At 43.2% G+C, this 17988-nt stretch overlaps 5 protein-coding genes across 6 annotated transcripts; 2 read left to right on the top strand and 3 right to left on the bottom strand.

Moving 5' to 3' along the window:
* Positions 1–418: 418 nt before the first annotated feature.
* On the bottom strand, positions 419–2787 carry LOC131672134 (probable serine/threonine-protein kinase fhkB; the record flags this gene model as incomplete). The annotated part of the gene is made up of 1 exon (XM_058949149.1): positions 419–2787. A coding segment is annotated over one exon (627 nt), but the record flags the coding sequence as incomplete, so codon positions are not given.
* On the bottom strand, positions 2643–5532 carry LOC131672156 (S-adenosylmethionine decarboxylase proenzyme). Its single transcript, XM_058949191.1, has 6 exons — positions 5188–5532; positions 4427–4513; positions 4102–4228; positions 3525–3627; positions 3176–3465; positions 2643–3102 (listed from the first exon to the last, which is right to left on the bottom strand). Exons 1-6 carry the CDS (start codon positions 5394–5396, stop codon positions 2794–2796), a joined length of 1125 nt encoding a protein of 374 aa, XP_058805174.1. The 5' UTR covers positions 5397–5532; the 3' UTR covers positions 2643–2793.
* Positions 5533–5652: 120 nt separating this feature from the next.
* LOC131672149 (U3 small nucleolar RNA-associated protein 14 homolog A) lies at positions 5653–9832 on the bottom strand. The gene is made up of 6 exons (XM_058949171.1): positions 9265–9832; positions 8913–9075; positions 8556–8849; positions 8227–8478; positions 7083–8141; positions 5653–6993 (listed from the first exon to the last, which is right to left on the bottom strand). Exons 1-6 carry the CDS (start codon positions 9360–9362, stop codon positions 6496–6498), a joined length of 2364 nt encoding a protein of 787 aa, XP_058805154.1. The 5' UTR covers positions 9363–9832; the 3' UTR covers positions 5653–6495.
* On the top strand, positions 9669–12019 carry LOC131672133 (guided entry of tail-anchored proteins factor 1). Its single transcript, XM_058949148.1, has 6 exons — positions 9669–9689; positions 10902–10939; positions 11186–11210; positions 11287–11452; positions 11588–11655; positions 11728–12019. Exons 1-6 carry the CDS (start codon positions 9669–9671, stop codon positions 11908–11910), a joined length of 501 nt encoding a protein of 166 aa, XP_058805131.1. The 3' UTR covers positions 11911–12019.
* Positions 12020–12151: 132 nt separating this feature from the next.
* LOC131672153 (coiled-coil domain-containing protein 6) lies at positions 12152–17561 on the top strand. 2 transcript variants are annotated; one of them, XM_058949186.1, is made up of 6 exons: positions 12152–13363; positions 13751–14291; positions 14851–14986; positions 15072–15199; positions 15284–15384; positions 15454–17561. In XM_058949186.1, exons 1-6 carry the CDS (start codon positions 13142–13144, stop codon positions 15604–15606), a joined length of 1281 nt encoding a protein of 426 aa, XP_058805169.1. In that variant the 5' UTR covers positions 12152–13141; the 3' UTR covers positions 15607–17561. The 2 variants fall into 2 exon arrangements, with proteins under 2 accessions (XP_058805169.1, XP_058805168.1); XM_058949185.1 differs by having other exon boundaries at positions 15272–15384.
* The last annotated feature ends 427 nt before the right edge of the window (positions 17562–17988 follow it).

Genomic DNA, 17988 nt, shown 5'->3' with positions numbered 1-17988 from the left:
TTGTTTGAAGTATTAAAAATATTTCTATTTATTTAAACTCATATTTATTTATTTACATAATATTCTACGATTCTACGTAGTTTAGGAGTGATTTTTTTAAGCCAAACGAGTTTCATCAAGTTTTATCGTCAAATCAGCGAAACAATCAAATTGATGATTGGAAATGAAATATATATATCATACGAATATCTAGAAATTTGAAAGAAAAGCATCATTGTATCACAAAGCTACTTTAGAATTTCATTAGTTTGGTCAATTTGAAATCTCTTTTCTCGAGTTTCTGTCACGAGCGTGTTAGCATTGTTGAACCATAAAATTTGTACAATTGGATTTGTACAGCGTAGTCAGTAATGGATAATAATTTTGTGTCTGGGTGTGTGTGTGTGTGTGTGTGTGTGTGTATATATATATGTATGTATGTATATATGTGTGTATATATATATAGATGTATGCGCGCGCGCGCGCGCGCGCGCATGTGTGGTGTACAGTCAGCGGCTACATAGCGACACGACAAACTGGAGAAATTTCATACTATACTGTCACGGACGGTCAATTTAACTGCTCAGCCCTGTTTGTGTAAACTAGTTTCGCTTATATTCAACATTGGCCTCTGATACATTAGCATTAGTTAATTAGCACCATCCGCGATGAAATACATTGATTGTTAACAGACATCGACTGGCTTGACAAATACAATTCTATGATACGAGATGAGAGTGCGTTCATAGTGTAGGATGTGCCGATTGAAAGGAAGGTGTGGTGTTGTTTTTTTTATTGATAGATCAAATAAAAGAAGAAAATGATCTTGAAACAGTTTTTTATTGTTTAAAACATAAAAAAATAAACATTTTCAAAGTACTTAATGAAAAGAGAAAATGGAAATGGAGAATAAAAATAAAAATATTTGGATCGTTTGACGATTTTCGCTTTCTCCCCCTCCTATAATGTTCGCTTCTTCTCCTTGTTATTTTCCACGCGGGTTTTAGAGTACACGATTTGAAGAGGTCTACCGATTGATCGATGGAGAAGATCGATAGATATTAATCTTGAATAATTGTCCTCTCAAGCTAATTCGTTGACTGGCACATCGTAATGTACAGAAGAAGCGAGCCAACATTGATTATAAATATAACAACTTGGATCTATCACTACCGCACACATGCGCGCGCGCACGCACATACATACACACACACACATACACAGATAGGCGCACACGCGAGTACACGTATGTCCCCTATGTCCTTTCTCGATGATCACAATGCCTGCCTGATTAGCATCCGCAAGATAAAGTGAGGCGAGCAAAGTCCAACAAGGTCGTGAAAGTTGCAAATATAATAATCGAATAATCGAAACGATAGCTGAAAGTATACACGACCAAGAGAGACTTATACTAAGGTTTGATATAATTTCCGAGCCTCAGTGAAGGGGTGTCAAGTTATCGCGATTCCAAGGTCTGACTGGACGCGCATAACGTTGTCGATGATACACGTGTCTGTTGTTCGAGGGCTTGGAGAAGAATGTGAAGAATACGATCGTAAGTCAATGAAAGCGAGCGCCTAAGTGCGATAGAAAACGGAACGTCAAAGTGAAGTTGATTTGGCGGAGCACCTCTTTGAATTTGTCGCAGCGAGAGGTATCGTCGGTGCTTTGGAATGCTTGCGAGTAGATAATCGTTGATATCCGAACGGGGAATTACCGTAGGAGTACGTACAGGCTGGCCGGCTAAAAGCAAAACAAGGTGGCCTGCTCCTTGGCTCGAGCGCCGAGGCTACCCGTTGACTGGAGCTGCTGGACCGTTCAGTTATTTGCAGAGCGCAGCGTGCTCTGCAGTTTGCGCATGTTCGCCGCGCATCGGTCCGCGAACTGCGCGGAGTAAGCAAAGCGAAGTTACTAGGGAGAAACAAGGCTCTAGACACACGTTCACGTACTACTTTGGCATGCAAAGTACAATGCAAGAGCGACGGCACAGCTAAGGGCCGCGAGGAGGCGAGCGCAGGCGGAGCTCTCGGCCACAGCCGGGCCAGGACGAGAGGTCGACCAGGCCGGGTCGGATAGAGGTCGGACAGAGTCGGAGGCCACTGCGCGACGACGCGGACTAGAGGGGCGGCCCACTCGGCGGGGCACAGAGAGGGGCCGGACCGGACTGGCCTACGCGTGTCTTCACGAGATCTTGTTCCTCCACCAGGAAAACTTGATCTTGGGGCTGGGGTACTGGAAGCTTACCACGGTGTGCGGTATCAGCGAGAGGATGGGCAGCAAGCTGGCGCAGCTGTTTTTGCTCTTGGCCTGCTGCTGGTCGCTCTGCTGAAAGTGCGGCTGGCGAGGGAGGGGCGCGGGGTACGGCTGCGCGGTGGTCGACAGCCTGTTCTCCTTGTCGCGCTGCTGGTGCTGCTGGTGCTGCTGCTGCTGCTGCTGCTGCTGCTGCTGCTGCTGCTGCTGCTGCTGCTCGGCCTTGCCGCGGCTCTGGACCCGCACGACCCGCGACTGGCCCAGCGGCGGCGTGCTCGTACCGGTCAGGGACTTGAGCGAGGCCCTGCGGTAGACCTTGGACCTGGAGCGGAGGCTCATCAGCTGGGGCGACGAGGTGGACCGGCTGCTGGCGCGGCAGTCGAGCTGCTGCTGGCCGAGCGCGCAGGAGGAGAGGCTGACGTGGCGGGCCTCGCGCGGGCGGCGGCAGGGCGAGCCGCCCGCCCTCGGGGAGCGGGGGGAGCAGGAGGAGGAGGAGGAGGACGAGGAGGAGGGTCGGGGGGCGGCTTTTGCCTCGTCGGCGCCGGACGAGGCCTCTATGAACCCTCAGCTCGGGAACTTGGAGTAGAAGGCGCAGCTCAGGTCGTAGTTCTTGAAACGACAGTACTGCGCGTCGTCGCGCACAAAGTCCGCCTCGAAGACGCCGAGGCTGGCGTCCGACTGCTCGAGCTCGCGTGGCACCTCGGCCGCCAGCGAGTCCCGGTTAGCGAACAGCGTCACCACGAACCTGGCCGGCTTAAAGGTGGCGAGCACGCGCTCGATGACCTGCCGGTAGCAGGCCGCGGGCACGTTGCTCTCGAACGACACGTAGGAGAAGTCGGGCTCGGGCGTGATGTGGATGGTCATGTAGCAGCCCTGCAAGCAGAGGCGCGGGTGAGCGCTGGGCAGCGGCGCGCCGCCGGCCGCCGGCCGCGCGACCGACACTCACGCTCTTGGACACGCCGTTCATGGAATAGCCGCAGGGCTCGAACAGGAAGTCGTCGATGGTCATGCCCGGCAGCAGCTTGTCGATGCCGGACCTGCGCGTGGCCTCGGCCGCCGAGGCGCTGAGCTCGCGCGTGAAAATGGCCATGACCTCGGGATCCAGCTCCGTCATCAGCACCTCCAGCGTCTGGTCGGGCTCGCGGCCGGCGCGCGCGTGCGCCGGCTTGTCGCGGTTCAGCGTGTACAGGTACCAGCAGTCGGCGTCCTCGGAGCCCAGGCAGTAGGCCTCACCGTCTGCGCAGCGACGAGAGCGTGAGAGGGGCGCCCCTCGCAGCCGCGCGGCGCGCACTTACCGGGAAAGAAGCTGTCCAGGAAGCCGACCTCCTCCTCGAAGCCCCGGTGCGGAGGCATCTGCAGCTCCGCTCGCTTGTAGTTTTTTCGCGAGTAGAACAGGTCCTGCGCGAACAGAGCAGCGTCAGTGGGTGCAGCTGGCGCGGCGGCCGTGATCCGCGATCGATCGAGCGACCAAGTGTTGCGCGCCTCGCGGCGGTGCGCCGCGGACACGTGGACGCAGCGCAGTTGTGGGTCAATAGGTTGTCGTGCCGCAGCGGAGGCTGCGGGCAACTACGCAAGAGCAGAGCGGGGCGCGCAAGCGCAAGCGCCCTGCGTCCGCGGGTCGCACTGCGCAGCAGGTTGCCTCGCGGCACCTCCGCGGTCGACGCGAGGGGTCAAGGGCCTGCCGCCGCGCGCCGGACGCCCGCAGCTCGCGTCCGTCGGGGGCCGCAGCGCGCCGCGCGAAAATAGCCGCGAGGGCCAGTCGGGGCTCGCGCGGGCTCGCACGGCGAGCGGACTCCGGGCTAAAAATAGGCCGCGGCGCCCGGAGCGCGGCGGCGCACCGCTGGGCGCATCGATCGCTCGCCTCGTATTTACCTCGACTTTGTCGAAGCCGGTGTAGCTCTCGACGAGGTCCAGCAGCGCCTCCAGGCACTGCAGCGGCGTGGTGGTGCCGCAGGTCTTGAGGATAAGCCTGCGCTTCGCCACGAACATGCTGCTCTCGCTGCAATCAGAAGCGACGGCTGTAGTCGGTCGCGAGCGCCGCCGCGTCCGCCGTAACTTTCCACTACGGCAGGCGCGAACGTCCGGGAAGGTTCGAGAGCCGGCCGGCCGGCGGCCGTGGTGCGGCCGGCCGGCCGGCGCTCGGTCGCCCGTCCGCCCGGCCCGCGGCGCCCGGTGCGCCTGCAGACCCGTGACTCACCTCAGCACGTAGGCGTCGATGGCCTCGCTGCTGCAGAAGCTGATGATCTCGCAGCGCACCATCTTCAGCAGCGACTCCCACTTGGGCCTGCAACAGGAAGCAGCCATGAAGGCACGGCTCGACGGCGTGCGGCTAATCGCGATCGCGATAAGCGCCGCGGGAACTCTATCTGCACGTGACGCCGGCCAGATCGCCGGCAGACACGCGCGACCGATCGGAGGCGCGCGGGTCGCGGCGACCTGTGAGGTCCGTGGCCAGATAAGCGCCCACGTTCCAGCAGACGCGACCAGTCCGGATGTCGGCGCTTATCTGCCGCCGCGGGACATTCCAGCCGGCGGCCGCAGTGCCGATCGCCCGATCGCCGACCGGCTGTTGCGCAATCAGGGCACACTGGGCGCGCGGCCGGCGGGGTGGCGCTGCGTCACGCGCGGGGCGGCCGCAGCAACGCGCCGATCGATCCGCTGGCGCGCTGCCCGGGGTGCACGGCTCCAGGAGCTAAATTTAGCGCTATCGATTGTGCAGCGCTAGCAGCATCCGCGGACGCGAGCGAGCCGCCGCAGAGACGCGCCGCTGCCGCGAGCCGCCAGCCGCGAGCCGCCAGCCGCGAGCCGCGAGCCCGGCCCGAGGGGAGGTAAACACGCGGCTGCGGCCGCGCGCGCGGATCAATGCGCGCGTGCAGCCAGAGCTGGAGCGGCGCGCCGCGGAGAGCGCGGCACGGGGGACGGCCGAGCCAAGGTCACGGGGCACGCGGCGCGACTTACCGGGGGATCCGTCGCAGGTCGTGCTGCTCGTCGCCGCCATCGCTGCTGGTGAACCAGACCTCCAAGAGCTTCTCCACGCCCTCGAAGAACTGCACGCTGTCGGCCTCGGCGCCGTCCTTCGCCGCCGCCGCCGCCGCCGCCGCCACCGCTGCTGCCGCTGCCGCCGCCGCCTGGCCCATCATCGGCTCCGCGCTCTCGGGGTCCGCCATCGCCGCGCGCGCGCCCGCCCTTAGTCTTGGCTCGGTGTGCCTGCCGAGCGCCGTTCGCGCTCGAGGTCTAGCTGTGGCCGTGCCCGAGGGTTGCTTCCGCCTTTCGGATCGCTGCCGCGTTGAGCTGCCTGGCTGCCTGCAAGCCGATCCGCTCGCTCACACACGCACGTGCATACTGCCAGCCAGCCGACTCGTCAGCCAGGCGGAGAACGCGGACGGGCGAGCGCGGGCGCCAGAGAGAGACAGGTATACGCAACGTACGTCGCACTGGCGAGCGCGCGCGCGCGCGCGCGAGGGCGCCGATAACGTCCGACGGCCGCTCGGCCGCCCCTCCCCCTGCGCGCTCACGCTCCGCTCTTCGCAATCGCGCACGCTCCCTCCTTCCGCCGCGCTCGCTGCGTCCGCGAAGCGGCCCGGCAGTTGGTGCACTTTGCACCTATCCGCCTCGAGCTTTCGATTGCAGTCCGCGCCTCGAGTGGTCCTCGTCCAGCGCGCGCTCCGACCGCCCAAACCCTCCTGCCCGCGCCTGCAGTTGTCGGATAACGACTTCGCCAGACCAGCGACTCGCTTATTAATTGCAGGCTAATTTTAGATCATCGGCTCGCCCCTTGCGCTGATTGCGCGCTCCGCCGTCGCGTTCCTCGCTTGACCCTTGAGCTTCTACGCTTCGCGCAACTCCCATACGCCTAGCCGCAGCTCGCAGCTGAGCCGCAACAAGTTTTGCGCAACTCAATTTGACACGTGCGACTACTTGAGCATAAAATTATCACTTTCTTGCTACGTTTTTGCTCGCTTTGCTAAAGCGCAAAACCTGACTCCTCCTAACGACTTGTAGCTTTGTAGTGCCAAGCTGCAAAACCAACTCATTCCTGCCTAATTTAACTTATCAAATTTTGGCAACTTGAACAAACAGGAGGCGAGTAGACGTGGATGAACAAATCAAACATTTTTATTGATACGATACACTGCAATGACAACAATTTGTTCGCATATTTACATTTGCATTTTTAGTGTTGCTGCGCCCAGCAGCTTCATTGACAAGGGTCCGTCTCAACTATTACTGATTCGAGCTCGACTGCAAGAGAGCCACGTGAATCGTCTACGCAGTAACACTCTTTTGCTGCTGCCTTACGACCTTTGGCCGAACTTTGCTTGCAGGTTTTGCCTTCCCCTTGATTCGCTCGCTCTTTTGAGCGGGCTTCTTTCTCCTTTTCAGGTTATCAGTCTTCACGAGAACGTCCTCGCTCATCGGCTCGATTATTTTGCCTATTTTCGTCTTGACGTTGGGCGTAATGAGCTTGCTGAAGGTTTTCTCGGGTACGAACTCGCGGCTTACCGGTGCCCTGATGCTGGCCTCAAAGTCTTGCACGCTGCTGAAGGGGAAGGGCAATTCGCCGACCAGATGTTTCTTAATCTTGGGGCACTTTTCCTCGATTATTACCACGTCGCCTTTATTCTCGTCGCGACGGGTGTTCTCTTTGGGCACCTTCAGTATGAAGCGCCGCTTCTTGCGCTGCGGCTGCTTCAGATTTTTACCGCCCCAGCTACCCCAACCAGGAAGTCGAAAATCGATGTCCTTCGGCTGCGATTTATTTATCTAGATAATCAAAAGTTTAATTTTCATCATGAGAACCGTTCACATTCGAGACAACCAATATTTCAAGTCAAACCATAAAAATAGCTCACCTCTTCCTCTTTCTCTTTTCGAAATTCATCCACGACGTCGTCGTCAGCAAAAGCTTCGCTGATAATCTGATACTGATCTTCGGTTTCACTATCGTCAAGGCCCTGCTCTTCTCCTCCGAGCTCGTCCGGCAACCTTGTGTTTACATGCTTCGCTTTGATTTTTATAAATTTGTTTGGATCTATTTCTATTTTACTTGTTTGCAATGTCGTTCGCTTGTTCAACTCGCTAATGTTTTTTACCTGTTCGATTACGGGGTCTTCGTTTGCTGGCTTTAAATTTGTCGTTTCTTTAATTGGTTTAGTAATTAGAGGTTTACAAATATGCGGCCCCTTCAACCCAAGTTTCTCAACGTCATCCATCTCATTTTCTATCTTTGTTCGTTTCTTCTTTTTTTCGTATTTATATTCACGTTCCAATTCACGTTTTATTCTACCAAGTTTTTGAGTAATTTTATCTTGCATCTTGTTATCGATAGAATCGAACATTTCATCTATGTCAATTTCGTTAGAATAATTTTCATCGCGATTTTTATCATTGTCAACCGCCAAATCAAAGGGGGAAACCGACCAATGTGACGTTCCTACCGGCACTATATTTTTACATTTCATAATTTTTATTTTATTTATAGTTGACTTTAATCCAAGCTTATCCTTAGACAATTTTTTTAAGCTTCTCATGTTATTACTCTTACTCGCATCATTATTCTGACTGTCTTCTACTAAATTTTCATATTCTGGTACACCCTGAATATCAAACTCTTTAAATATTTTTTTAATCGATATAGTCTCATTTTCACTCTTATCCAGTTGAATTTCATTTTGATTACTTTTGTTTTGTGATTGATTTTGTTTATCCCAATATTTACGATATCCACTGATGAAATCATCAATTTCCGATTGACATTTTACAGGTTTCATCCATGGATTTTCATTGTCATCATTTGTCTGTTGAAGTAACATATTGTTCTCGTCATCATCATCTTCACTGTCCTCATCTTTCTTGACCTTTCGAGTCAACTCTTTGTTGATAGATAATTGTGCTGCTAATACTAGCCGGCTCTAAGAAAGTTTTTTTAAGGTGGTTGAATTCAATATATTGTTTCGCAATCGTCAAAATAAAATCAAGAATGAATAAGATTAGTACCTCTTTATCATATTTAGCTCTAACTTGTTTATTTCTTGCCCACTGTCCAGTACTCTTATGTCTCAAAGACATTCGCTCCTCAGCTCTTGCTCTATCCAACTGCTCTAATTTTTCCAATGCTGCTTGTGGATCAGTTTTTTGCAACTCCTCAAACTCTTTTAGAGCTTTCTTTATCTTTTCTTTTCTCTGTATTCTGTGATACTTTTTACTCTTAATTTTGTTTTGTCTTGTTGCTTTTGCTGCTTTGTAACTCTGAACACAGATAACAAAATTCAAACTGAAACCAATGACATAAAATGTATCAAATTTAATTATTTTGTAAGACAAACCTGCTGAGCTCTAAATTTGGCAGCTTCTCGTCTTTGCTCCAGTATCTCTTGTAATGTCAAAGGAAACTCATCTTCAGTTCTTTCAATATCATCATTTTTTTCAACTTCAGCCATTTTTTTTTGTAGTTCTGATTGAAGACGAAAACGCTTAACATATTCATTTGTGCCCTCTAATTTCATGGAGGTTTGGCTCAAGGGAAAACTGACACATGCTGCTGTACGATTCCTAGCTATTATACCAGTCCACTTGCCTAGTTCTTTCTTTGTATTTTCAAATCCTACTGTACGTTTTATCTGACAATATTGTTCATATCATTATAAAATCTATCAAATACCAATTTAAACAATGTTACATACTCTTTCCGCATCTGGTCGTTCCAAAGGAGCCAATTTGAGTTTTGCTTTAATTTTTTTTTTACTGATGCCAAGAGCATCCTGATCTAGATTTTCTGTAGCACTCTTCAATGTTGAATATTCAGAAATTTCCAAACTATGTTCATATTGCTCCAATTTTTTTATCCTTGAGAAAATACAATTGTAAGCTTAAATTCCATTCTAATATTTTATAAAATATTAATACAAATTGAATAAAAGTTATATTATCTTAATATATTACTATAATATGAAATATACTCATGTGAATAATGACTTCTTTTCTACCTATATACAAATAATATTTCATTTCATAACCTTAAAATTTTTGACAAACCTTTGCCCTTTGTTGAGTTGTCTAACTGCTTCAATAAGTTCAGAGTGTTTTTCAGAAACTTCGTGATCACTGTCAAAATCCAATTCCAAATCACTCATTTTCTTGTAAAATCAGTTTTTTAATAATGAACCGAAAAATATCAGAATCTATAGGAAAATCTAAGATCACGCCATCCGCCGTCGCATCGCGTTTTCTTATTCTTCTTCGTTTATAACTGGCTTTATCTGCTGTCACATTACAGCTAGACTTAAGCCATAACCATATTAAACTTGAATAATGAGTAATGACATGACAATTTGAATCTTGATGTTGAGAATGTTGAGATTGTTGAGTAAAACTTTTTTTCTTGATACTTTCCTATCTTATATTTAATGGCGTGCAATGCTTAGGGCTTAGGCTTTGCCATGCCATCACCAGGTGTCAGTGTAAATCAACTTTTCTACATTTATTGGTCATTGGACATTGGACCTGCTTGCTTCATTTTGACTGTGCTTTGTAAATCTAAAGCTAGCAGTTAGCAGTGCTATAGCAGTGATGGGCGATTAATTATCACAAAAGATAAGATTCAAGGGTCAGAAAACCGCGCGGTATTTTACCACAGTCCGCTGTTTCGTTCTGTTTCAATTCTGTACTAATAATAGTTAAAAGCAATCTGGCAATAGCGTTGTGAGATGTCGAGGTCAAAACATGTAAACACAGTTGATTAGAAGAAAATAACTAATTAATTTACTAAATTCACTTTTTTCATTGCTATTGTTATTTTGTGTAGTTTTATAGATCAACATTATTTTTATTTATATATTTTTTTCTTCTAATCAACTGTGTTTACATGTTCCGACCCCGACATATTACAACGCTATTGCCAGATTGCTTTTAACTATTGTTGGTACGGAATTGAAACAAAGCAAATAAACAGCGGACTGCAGCAAAACACCGCGCGGTTTTCTGACCCTCGGATCTTTTCTGGATTCTGGAGAGAGCCTAATCAAACGAACACAAACGATTATCAAACTCTATTACAATCGACTAATCGATTAATGAGCTAAGATAATTGAAAACAATCGGATAATCGAATTTTTTAAATATATCTAAGTATGGGAATTTAACTTTTATTTGTTTCTTTTTTAATAGTTTTTTTAATCAGAGCATCCGCCATCTCATTACCTGTGATATTTTAGTGTGCTGGGATCCAGCATAACTGTAAAGTGATGTTTTGTTCGATTAGTTGGTATATTTTTTCTCTTATTTCAAGGATTATGTACATAGTATTTTTTGTTTTTGCAGAATTATAATTTTCTAGAGCCAAGAGTATATTTTGGGAGTCTAAGAAGATCATAACTTTGTTGATGTCTCAATTTTATGAGATCAAGGGTTTTAGATATCGTAGTTGCTTCTGATGTGAAAATAGAAGTGCTGTTATTTTTAATTTTGTGCATGACTTGTAAATTTAAGTTAGTGGAGTAAATAGTCACTTCTCAATTCTGTTTGTTAGGTCAAATTTGGGTCCATATATCCATATAACATGCATGAAAATTTTACCTACTGTAGATTGTAGAATATGCAGAATACAAATGACCTGCCGATGCTAATATAGGTATATATATGCTTAAAGGTTGTGTTTGTATAAATTGTAATAGTTGTATAGGTATATATACGAAACAACTAAATTTTATAGGTAATAATTATACTTATCAGAAATTGTTTATTGCCAAATTTCGACTAAATTTCAAGACGGTAGTTGAATGCTACATTGTACAAATATAAAAGTGTTTCATTTTACTGACATAACCTGAAACATTTAATTCCAAAACTATTAGAAATTAATAGAAATTATCTTTTCATGAATGAGAAACTTGCAATATAACTTCACTAAAATGAGTTTTCTATTTATCTCGTCAACTTTGAATTGTTTGTTCGATAGTATTGCTGCATACCTTGTACAACTTGTAAGTTATAAATAAAACTCTTCTTGAAACATTTCAATAAGAATCTTTATATTTATAATATATCTTATTTTTGAAGGTATTAGCATGGTGTTACTTTGAATCAAATTATGATAAAACTATTCACAAAGAATTGATTGCATTAAAAAAAGAAATGAACAACATATCTATGGTAGATGAATTTGCTCGATATGCTAAACTTCAACGGAAGTATAAAAAATTAAAAGATGAGGCAGAAGTAAAAAGTACGTATGAATATTTTTCTCATTCAATACTATATGGTATACTGCTATATGGTATATACAATACAACTATACTATCTATAGCTGTCACTATGCTATCATATCATAAAAGGAATATATACATTAATTTGGTTTTAGTTAATGCACGTTATGTAGCAAGAATCAAACTGAAAATGATGTTAACATATAGCTTGCGTATTGCTGCGGTACGTACACAAATTTGCTAGTCATATTAAATATTCAATGCTCTAATAAGAATGATTTGTTGTTGATAATAGGGAATTTCAACTTCAATTTTGCTGCTTCTGTATCGAAATGAACCAGTGATTGTTTTTTCAAAAGGATATCTTTGGCCATTTGAATCTGTTTTCAGTTTTCCTGCAAATGTTGATTCTTGTATATCGCTCCCAGTGTGGATTCTAATGGTGCGATTATCTATAACTCGTTTCACTGAAACTTAATTAGAAAATTAAAAATAATTAAATTCTTTCTATTAAGATGTATTTAAATAAATTTGTTTTTTTTCTAAGACTTTAGCTGAGTATGAAGAAAAGTTTCAATATGAACAAAATTTCGCGTGCCTTTTGAAAATTGGTCATTTTTAGAATGAGAAAAGTAGATATATCGTTTACTGTCTAATTGCTTGAATTGGGTATACCTATATCAAGTTTTTGAATTTATTATAACATATATTCAAAGTGAGATTATAGGAAATGAAATACCAATAATGGTACTTTTGAAAGGCAATAACCCCGCTAGTAAAACGGTGGGTGATAGGAGATCACATACGTGATATGGGAATTATATATACACCACTCGTATCGTTCAAAATCCAAATTATTTTTAACGATCGAGTAGAAGTGACATGAAATGGGTCCTTTACTGATAAGTTGTGGAGGCACAACTTGCTGAAATAAGCCTTTGACCTAACCCTCGTTAGTTGTCATTGATACTCAGTCTTCGAAAGTAATTCGGTTTTTGAACTTCGCGGGTTGCGAAATAATGTCCAGGCGCAATGCCATAGGTATATATAATAATAATATTCAAACAGCAAACATATAGTCGGTGGTAGAAACAGCTGATTCAAATCGTAGTCGACTGTGTAGCTCATGGATACTTATATAGTATCCATGGCGTAGCCCGTGGAAATTTGTGTAGCCTGTCCTTCGTCCCTCCCTCTATAGGAAAGCGGCAGAGGAGAAAGTTATACGGAAACCTGTCTTGAGGAGAGAGCACATGTTGGAGCGGCGACCTCGTTGTTGCCGGAGCAAGCCACCTCTCGGTAGTTCCGAGTTGAGTAGATAGTGGTGAGAGCCGCCGCGGCGGTGCTTCCAATTCGCAACTTGCCGGTCGCCGGCATTCGTCACCGCGTCAGCGATCGGAGAATTGGAGTGCCTGTTACTTTGCCACTCGCTAGTCGGTTCAGCTCCTTGAGCCGCTGCTCGGTTTCGCAGCTCGCTGGTCGTAGATACGGCCAACCCAACCTGCATACCAGCTTGGTGCGCTGCGCCATCCTCAGTCTCCGAGTACAGCACTGCGCCCACTTTTTGCTCTGGGCTTGAGCTCGCTGTTCCGTCGCACGCACTCCGCTTTGCCGAGGAGTAGACTCCGGGTCGAGTAGTTGGAGTTCCGATTGGGAACAGTTGAAGATTTGGAGATAATACCTGCAGCTAGTTGGAAGTGCGCGCAAAAATGGCTGACCGTGATAGCGCATCCGAGAGCGACTCGAGCTCAATCGACGGGGGCCCGATTATGATGCCACCATCGCCGGTGACCCGCGAACAATTGCAGAAGAGGATCGAGTCTCTACAACAGCATAACCGCGTGCTCAAGGTCGAGCTCGAAACTTACAAGCTGCGCGTGAAAGCTCTACAGGAGGAGAATCGCAATCTCCGACAAGCCTCCGTTATTATCGTAAGTCTCCTTTGCTTAATCCATTTCTCGAGCAACAACGATTTATCGGCAATTTTCCCTCTGCTCAAGCTTCTTTTTTTTATCTATCTATACTCTCCAGCCCCTCCGTCACTCGCTAGCCGATCATCTATTCAGCCGGCTATCTAAACCAACTTTATTACGTATTCTCTAAAGGATTGCCATTATGATTAGGGAATTTCCAAGTTCCTTTTTGTTTGTTTTTTAAGATTTATATTTTGGTTGGATTATTATGCTTTTTGTTGCACAGGCCACTCTGGTCTGTTCATTTCAAGAGAATGCTTTAAAAAATTAGTTGAGGCTTCACTGTAATTCCTTAACTCTTTCAGTCTTCTTGATGATATATTGTTATAATTTATTTTCTTTCAGCAAGCAAAAGCAGAACAAGAAGAAGAATTTATCAGTAACACATTGCTCAAAAAAATTCAAGCACTAAAAAAAGAAAAAGAAACTCTAGCCCACCATTATGAACAAGAGGAAGAGTGTTTGACAAATGATCTGTCGAGAAAGTTGAATCAATTAAGACAAGAAAAATGTCGGTTGGAACAAACTTTGGAGCAAGAACAAGAATGTCTTGTTAACAAATTAATGAGAAAAATTGAGAAATTGGAGGCTGAAACATTAGCTAAACAAAGTAATTTAGAGCAGCTACGAAGAGAGAAGGTAGAATTAGAAAATACCCTTGAACAAGAACAAGAAGCTTTAGTGAATAAACTGTGGAAAAGAATGGATAAGTTAGAGGCAGAAAAAAGATCTCTTCAAATTAAATTAGATCAACCAGTATCAGATCCTACCTCACCAAGAGACATGAATAATGGAGATACAGCTGCTAACCTTAGTACACACATACAAAATTTGAGAAGTGAAGTTGCACGCTTGAGGCATACACTGCTGATATCTCAGCAAGAGCGTATGTTCATATTGTTTGATTGATTAATTGGATCAATTTACCTTTAGGGAGTTATATTCTGTGTCTATTATAGTTTCGAGATATCCTCAAGCTAGATTAATTTTTAAATCGAAAAGAGTACAAGTTCATTAATAATCAGGAACTGAGATATTTCAATGAATATATCTATATTTTCATGTTTGTTATATTTTGTTTATATTATTGAAATAAGCATAATTTGTTGCACAAATTAAAAAGAAATCCTATTTTGAGGAGAAAATTCTTTTGATATGTTTTGGCATTAGTATGTAATCATCTTTGGGTAACTCTTATTAAAAGAAATTAATATAATTACAAAACGATTGCTGATGAAAATGATGAATTTCTTGTTGCATCAGTAAGAATTAAAAGAAATGTGCCTTTTTTCTGATTGCTGATTATAGCAAAATAGTCAAAATATCTATTGCCTTTAAGTTTGATATTTAAATATTTTATAGTTTGAATAATGAACCAATAAGTTTGTGCATGAATCATATTACATCTTAATTTTAGCTTAAAGTCATATCATTGTATATTCTAGATACTGAGAAGATGCAACGATATGTCAACGAGGAAAAAAACATTCGAGAAGAAAATCTCAGGCTTCAAAGAAAGTTACAACTGGAAGTTGAACGCCGTGAAGCTTTATGTAGACATTTGTCAGAGTCAGAATCTAGGTAATTATTGGTTTCAATGAACTTAAGGCAACAGAATAAAATGTTATTCAGTCAAATAATTTATTAATACATTGCTTATTTCCAGTTTGGAAATGGAGGAAGAACGCCATTATAATGAAACTGTGATGTCTGGTGTAGGTATTAGAGGACGAACTGTTTCAAGTCCAGTGCCGTACAATCCTTCACCAAGTTGTTCTAGACCACTCAGTCCTGGTATATTACTTTTATATCTTGTTTATGCTAAAAATGAATCAAGCAGTTCATAAAACGGCAACAATTTTACAGGAAACATTTTAGTTGGTTCAGCATCTCGAGAAAATCTAAATACCAATCGCTGTTATGCATGTGGACAAACAATTACTAACTTGCCTTTTTCCAGCTCATCTCCTCCTTCAGGAGTAAGTTCAAATTCTTATGCAATTTGAAATAATTGACTTGTAGTGTAGGCAAGTAAATTATATTTGTAGGGTCATGTGTTAGCACCAACTAGTAGACGTGCATCGGACAGATTTATCAAGCCAGCGATCCCGCCTACTATTGTGAGCCCCGGTGGTGCACCATTAGTCAACCCTCAGGTTAATCCTTCGGGAGCATGTCCTATGGACATTGCAAAAACATAAATTTATCGCAAGTAATTATTCTACCAAGATATTCATATTTTATGTATAAACTGCGTCACACGGTACTTGCTTATTTTTTAATATACTAAATAAATCAAAATGCAATTTAACTGTTTTTAAATAATTATTTTCTTTATATTTTTCGCATTTTTATAAGAGAAATCGATAGTTGCTCTTGACATTAAATTTATTTACACATATACACGCACATCCGAACCATTTGACACAGCACAACATTTTCTGAGACATTTACTTTAATTCCTATTGGATCAGTGTAAATTAGTTCACCGTTATATAAACAATAATTTTTCGATGTTAATATAGTTGTAACTGTCCACTATTAACAGTAATTTTTGTAAGAAAGAATCGCTAAAATCTTATTAAATCACTATGTTGAAATATGAAAATAAAGCAAGTACCTACATATACTGAATATTTTTGGCAAAGCTTTATGACATCTTACATGGCAATTCGGCAAAAATGATATGATATGATCTTGGAGGATGCCATTTACACTCAACATTTAACTATAATTGAATTAAATTCTAGTTAATGAAATACTTGATTTTACAATTAGCACGTAATTATAATTTTTTTAAGGTAATAAATATTTTTAGGAGACTCATAGTTTCGTCTTGATAATTCAGATGTTATGCTTGCTTTTATGAATAATAATCCATTTTTGAATTGAAATAATTTAAATGGTATCGAACATATTTGCAACTTTTAAGTTAATGGAAGACCGAGATAAATGAGTTTTTCAATTAATTTTTATACATCCTGGTGCACAGCTCTGAAACTATTATAGCTAACCAGTGATGATTAGTATTAGTAAAAGAGATTGTAGTGACATTCTTTTGTTTCAATGTATTCACATCTGCATATAACCGGGAGAGATCATGAATGAATCTTTTAAGAAATACATTACTATATAAAAAATCGTACTAACTAATTATAAAATGCAATCAATAAGATTATGAAATGATTGTCACTAGATTCATTATTCAAAATAAACTTGTTGCAAGCTATTTTTTGTATGAATGGGAAAAGCTCCTCTAATAGGACGGTTCACGACGTAATTATTATGTGTTGGGTGATGGTACGTTTATTGATTAATTCGCTAAATTCTTTTTTTCTTTGTAATTAATTTCATTGAAAAATGTATGTATTTTTATGAGATTTTTTTTCTAGTACGTCAATTGTGAAGAACGTAAGACCTGATTGTACCGATTTGAAGAGTCATTTGTGAAACTGCATGAGAGCGGTTGTTCAAAAATCAAAAACAATTGATTAAGTATTAAAAATGGAAAGCATCCTGTCACGTGGTATTATATTATACTTGTGAGAGTTTTTCTTAAATAATGTCATTTCAATTGTTTTGAAATACTACTACGATAATAAAAAGCTTGATGAAAATGTAAATCAATATATTTTGAAAAGTAACTTGAAAAAATACTCGTTAACTTCTTAAAAATGAAATCGGCATTTTTGCTACGAGCTTCATTTTTGAGCCGGTTATTAGAAGCGTAAGTTGACTTAATTAGACTTATGCATCAGTTTACATTCTGGATAAGCACCTTATACCGTTGAGTGAATAACATGAAAAGCCAACCAGATTAGAAAGTAAAAAAAAAATTGGATTCCTTCAGTTGTATTTGCTCGGACGAAGAAGTAAAAATTTTCAATAAGTTTCAATGTTACTGTCAAATTTGATAGCGTGATACTGAAATAACAGGATGATTTGTCATTGCATGAGCGCATTGCTTGAATATTATATTTTTAGGTGAAACTCGAGACATAAGACAGTTGTAGGCGAATTTTATGTTCATTTCATCATACAACATGACGTTATTATTAATCGAAAATATACGCAAATGTTTTCATTCACATATTATGTATTTTAATGATGCTTTATGAAATACACCACCTGTTTTGCTATTAATCGATTGTTTTCATTACAACCTGTTCCAATTACGTGCGATTTTAGCTACACAGTGACGATTATAGTAATAGTAAACGAGGTTGTAGTGGCATTCTTTTGTTTCAATGTAAATTTACATCTGTATATGGAATTTTCTACATGAAGGAGACATCGGACATCGGCCATCAGACGTTTACCATGGTGAAAAAAGATAATTCAATGGTATATTATTGGACTATTAGTGTTAATATATGAAACCTATATTTTTTATCATTGTTCCTGCGCAATTACGAACACACCCAGTTGTTAAACAAACGATTTGTTTTCAACATACGATGGTAATCTCTGTACACGTCTGATATCCGTTGTCCGACAAGAAAGCTTCTACATAACCTGGCAATTATCATGATTTATTTAAAAAACGAGCGTTATTTAGCGCGCTTCGCGCGCTCTTTTTTCGA

Source organism: Phymastichus coffea, unplaced genomic scaffold, assembly GCF_024137745.1.
Source record: "Phymastichus coffea isolate CEN01 unplaced genomic scaffold, Cenicafe_Pcof_1.1 PCOF00143, whole genome shotgun sequence".
NCBI lineage: Eukaryota > Metazoa > Arthropoda > Insecta > Hymenoptera > Eulophidae > Phymastichus > Phymastichus coffea.
This window is presented reverse-complemented; position numbering and strand designations above follow the sequence as displayed.

Bases quoted from the DNA above. Each gene is read 5' to 3' on its own strand.
- LOC131672133 (XM_058949148.1), top strand. From the start codon at position 9,669: ATGCCATCACCAGGTGTCAGT. The intron at 9,690-10,901 runs GTAAATCAACTT...AAATTGTAATAG, and splicing joins TGCCATCACCAGGTGTCAGT to TTGTATAGGTATATATACGA. The intron at 11,453-11,587 runs GTACGTATGAAT...ATTTGGTTTTAG, and splicing joins AGATGAGGCAGAAGTAAAAA to TTAATGCACGTTATGTAGCA.
- LOC131672149 (XM_058949171.1), bottom strand. From the start codon at position 9,362: ATGAGTGATTTGGAATTGGATTTTGACAGTGATCACGAAGTTTCTGAA. The intron at 8,850-8,912 runs GTATGTAACATT...CAATATTGTCAG, and splicing joins AACGACCAGATGCGGAAAGA to ATAAAACGTACAGTAGGATT. The intron at 6,994-7,082 runs GTGAGCTATTTT...TTGATTATCTAG, and splicing joins GAAAAGAGAAAGAGGAAGAG to ATAAATAAATCGCAGCCGAA.
- LOC131672156 (XM_058949191.1), bottom strand. From the start codon at position 5,396: ATGGCGGACCCCGAGAGCGCGGAGCCGATGATGGGCCAGGCGGCGGCG. The intron at 3,628-4,101 runs GTAAATACGAGG...CTGTTCGCGCAG, and splicing joins CCGGCTTCGACAAAGTCGAG to GACCTGTTCTACTCGCGAAA. The intron at 3,466-3,524 runs GTAAGTGCGCGC...GTCGCTGCGCAG, and splicing joins CCTGGACAGCTTCTTTCCCG to ACGGTGAGGCCTACTGCCTG.
- LOC131672153 (XM_058949185.1), top strand. From the start codon at position 13,142: ATGGCTGACCGTGATAGCGCATCCGAGAGCGACTCGAGCTCAATCGAC. The intron at 13,364-13,750 runs GTAAGTCTCCTT...ATTTTCTTTCAG, and splicing joins GACAAGCCTCCGTTATTATC to CAAGCAAAAGCAGAACAAGA. The intron at 14,292-14,850 runs GTATGTTCATAT...TGTATATTCTAG, and splicing joins GCTGATATCTCAGCAAGAGC to ATACTGAGAAGATGCAACGA.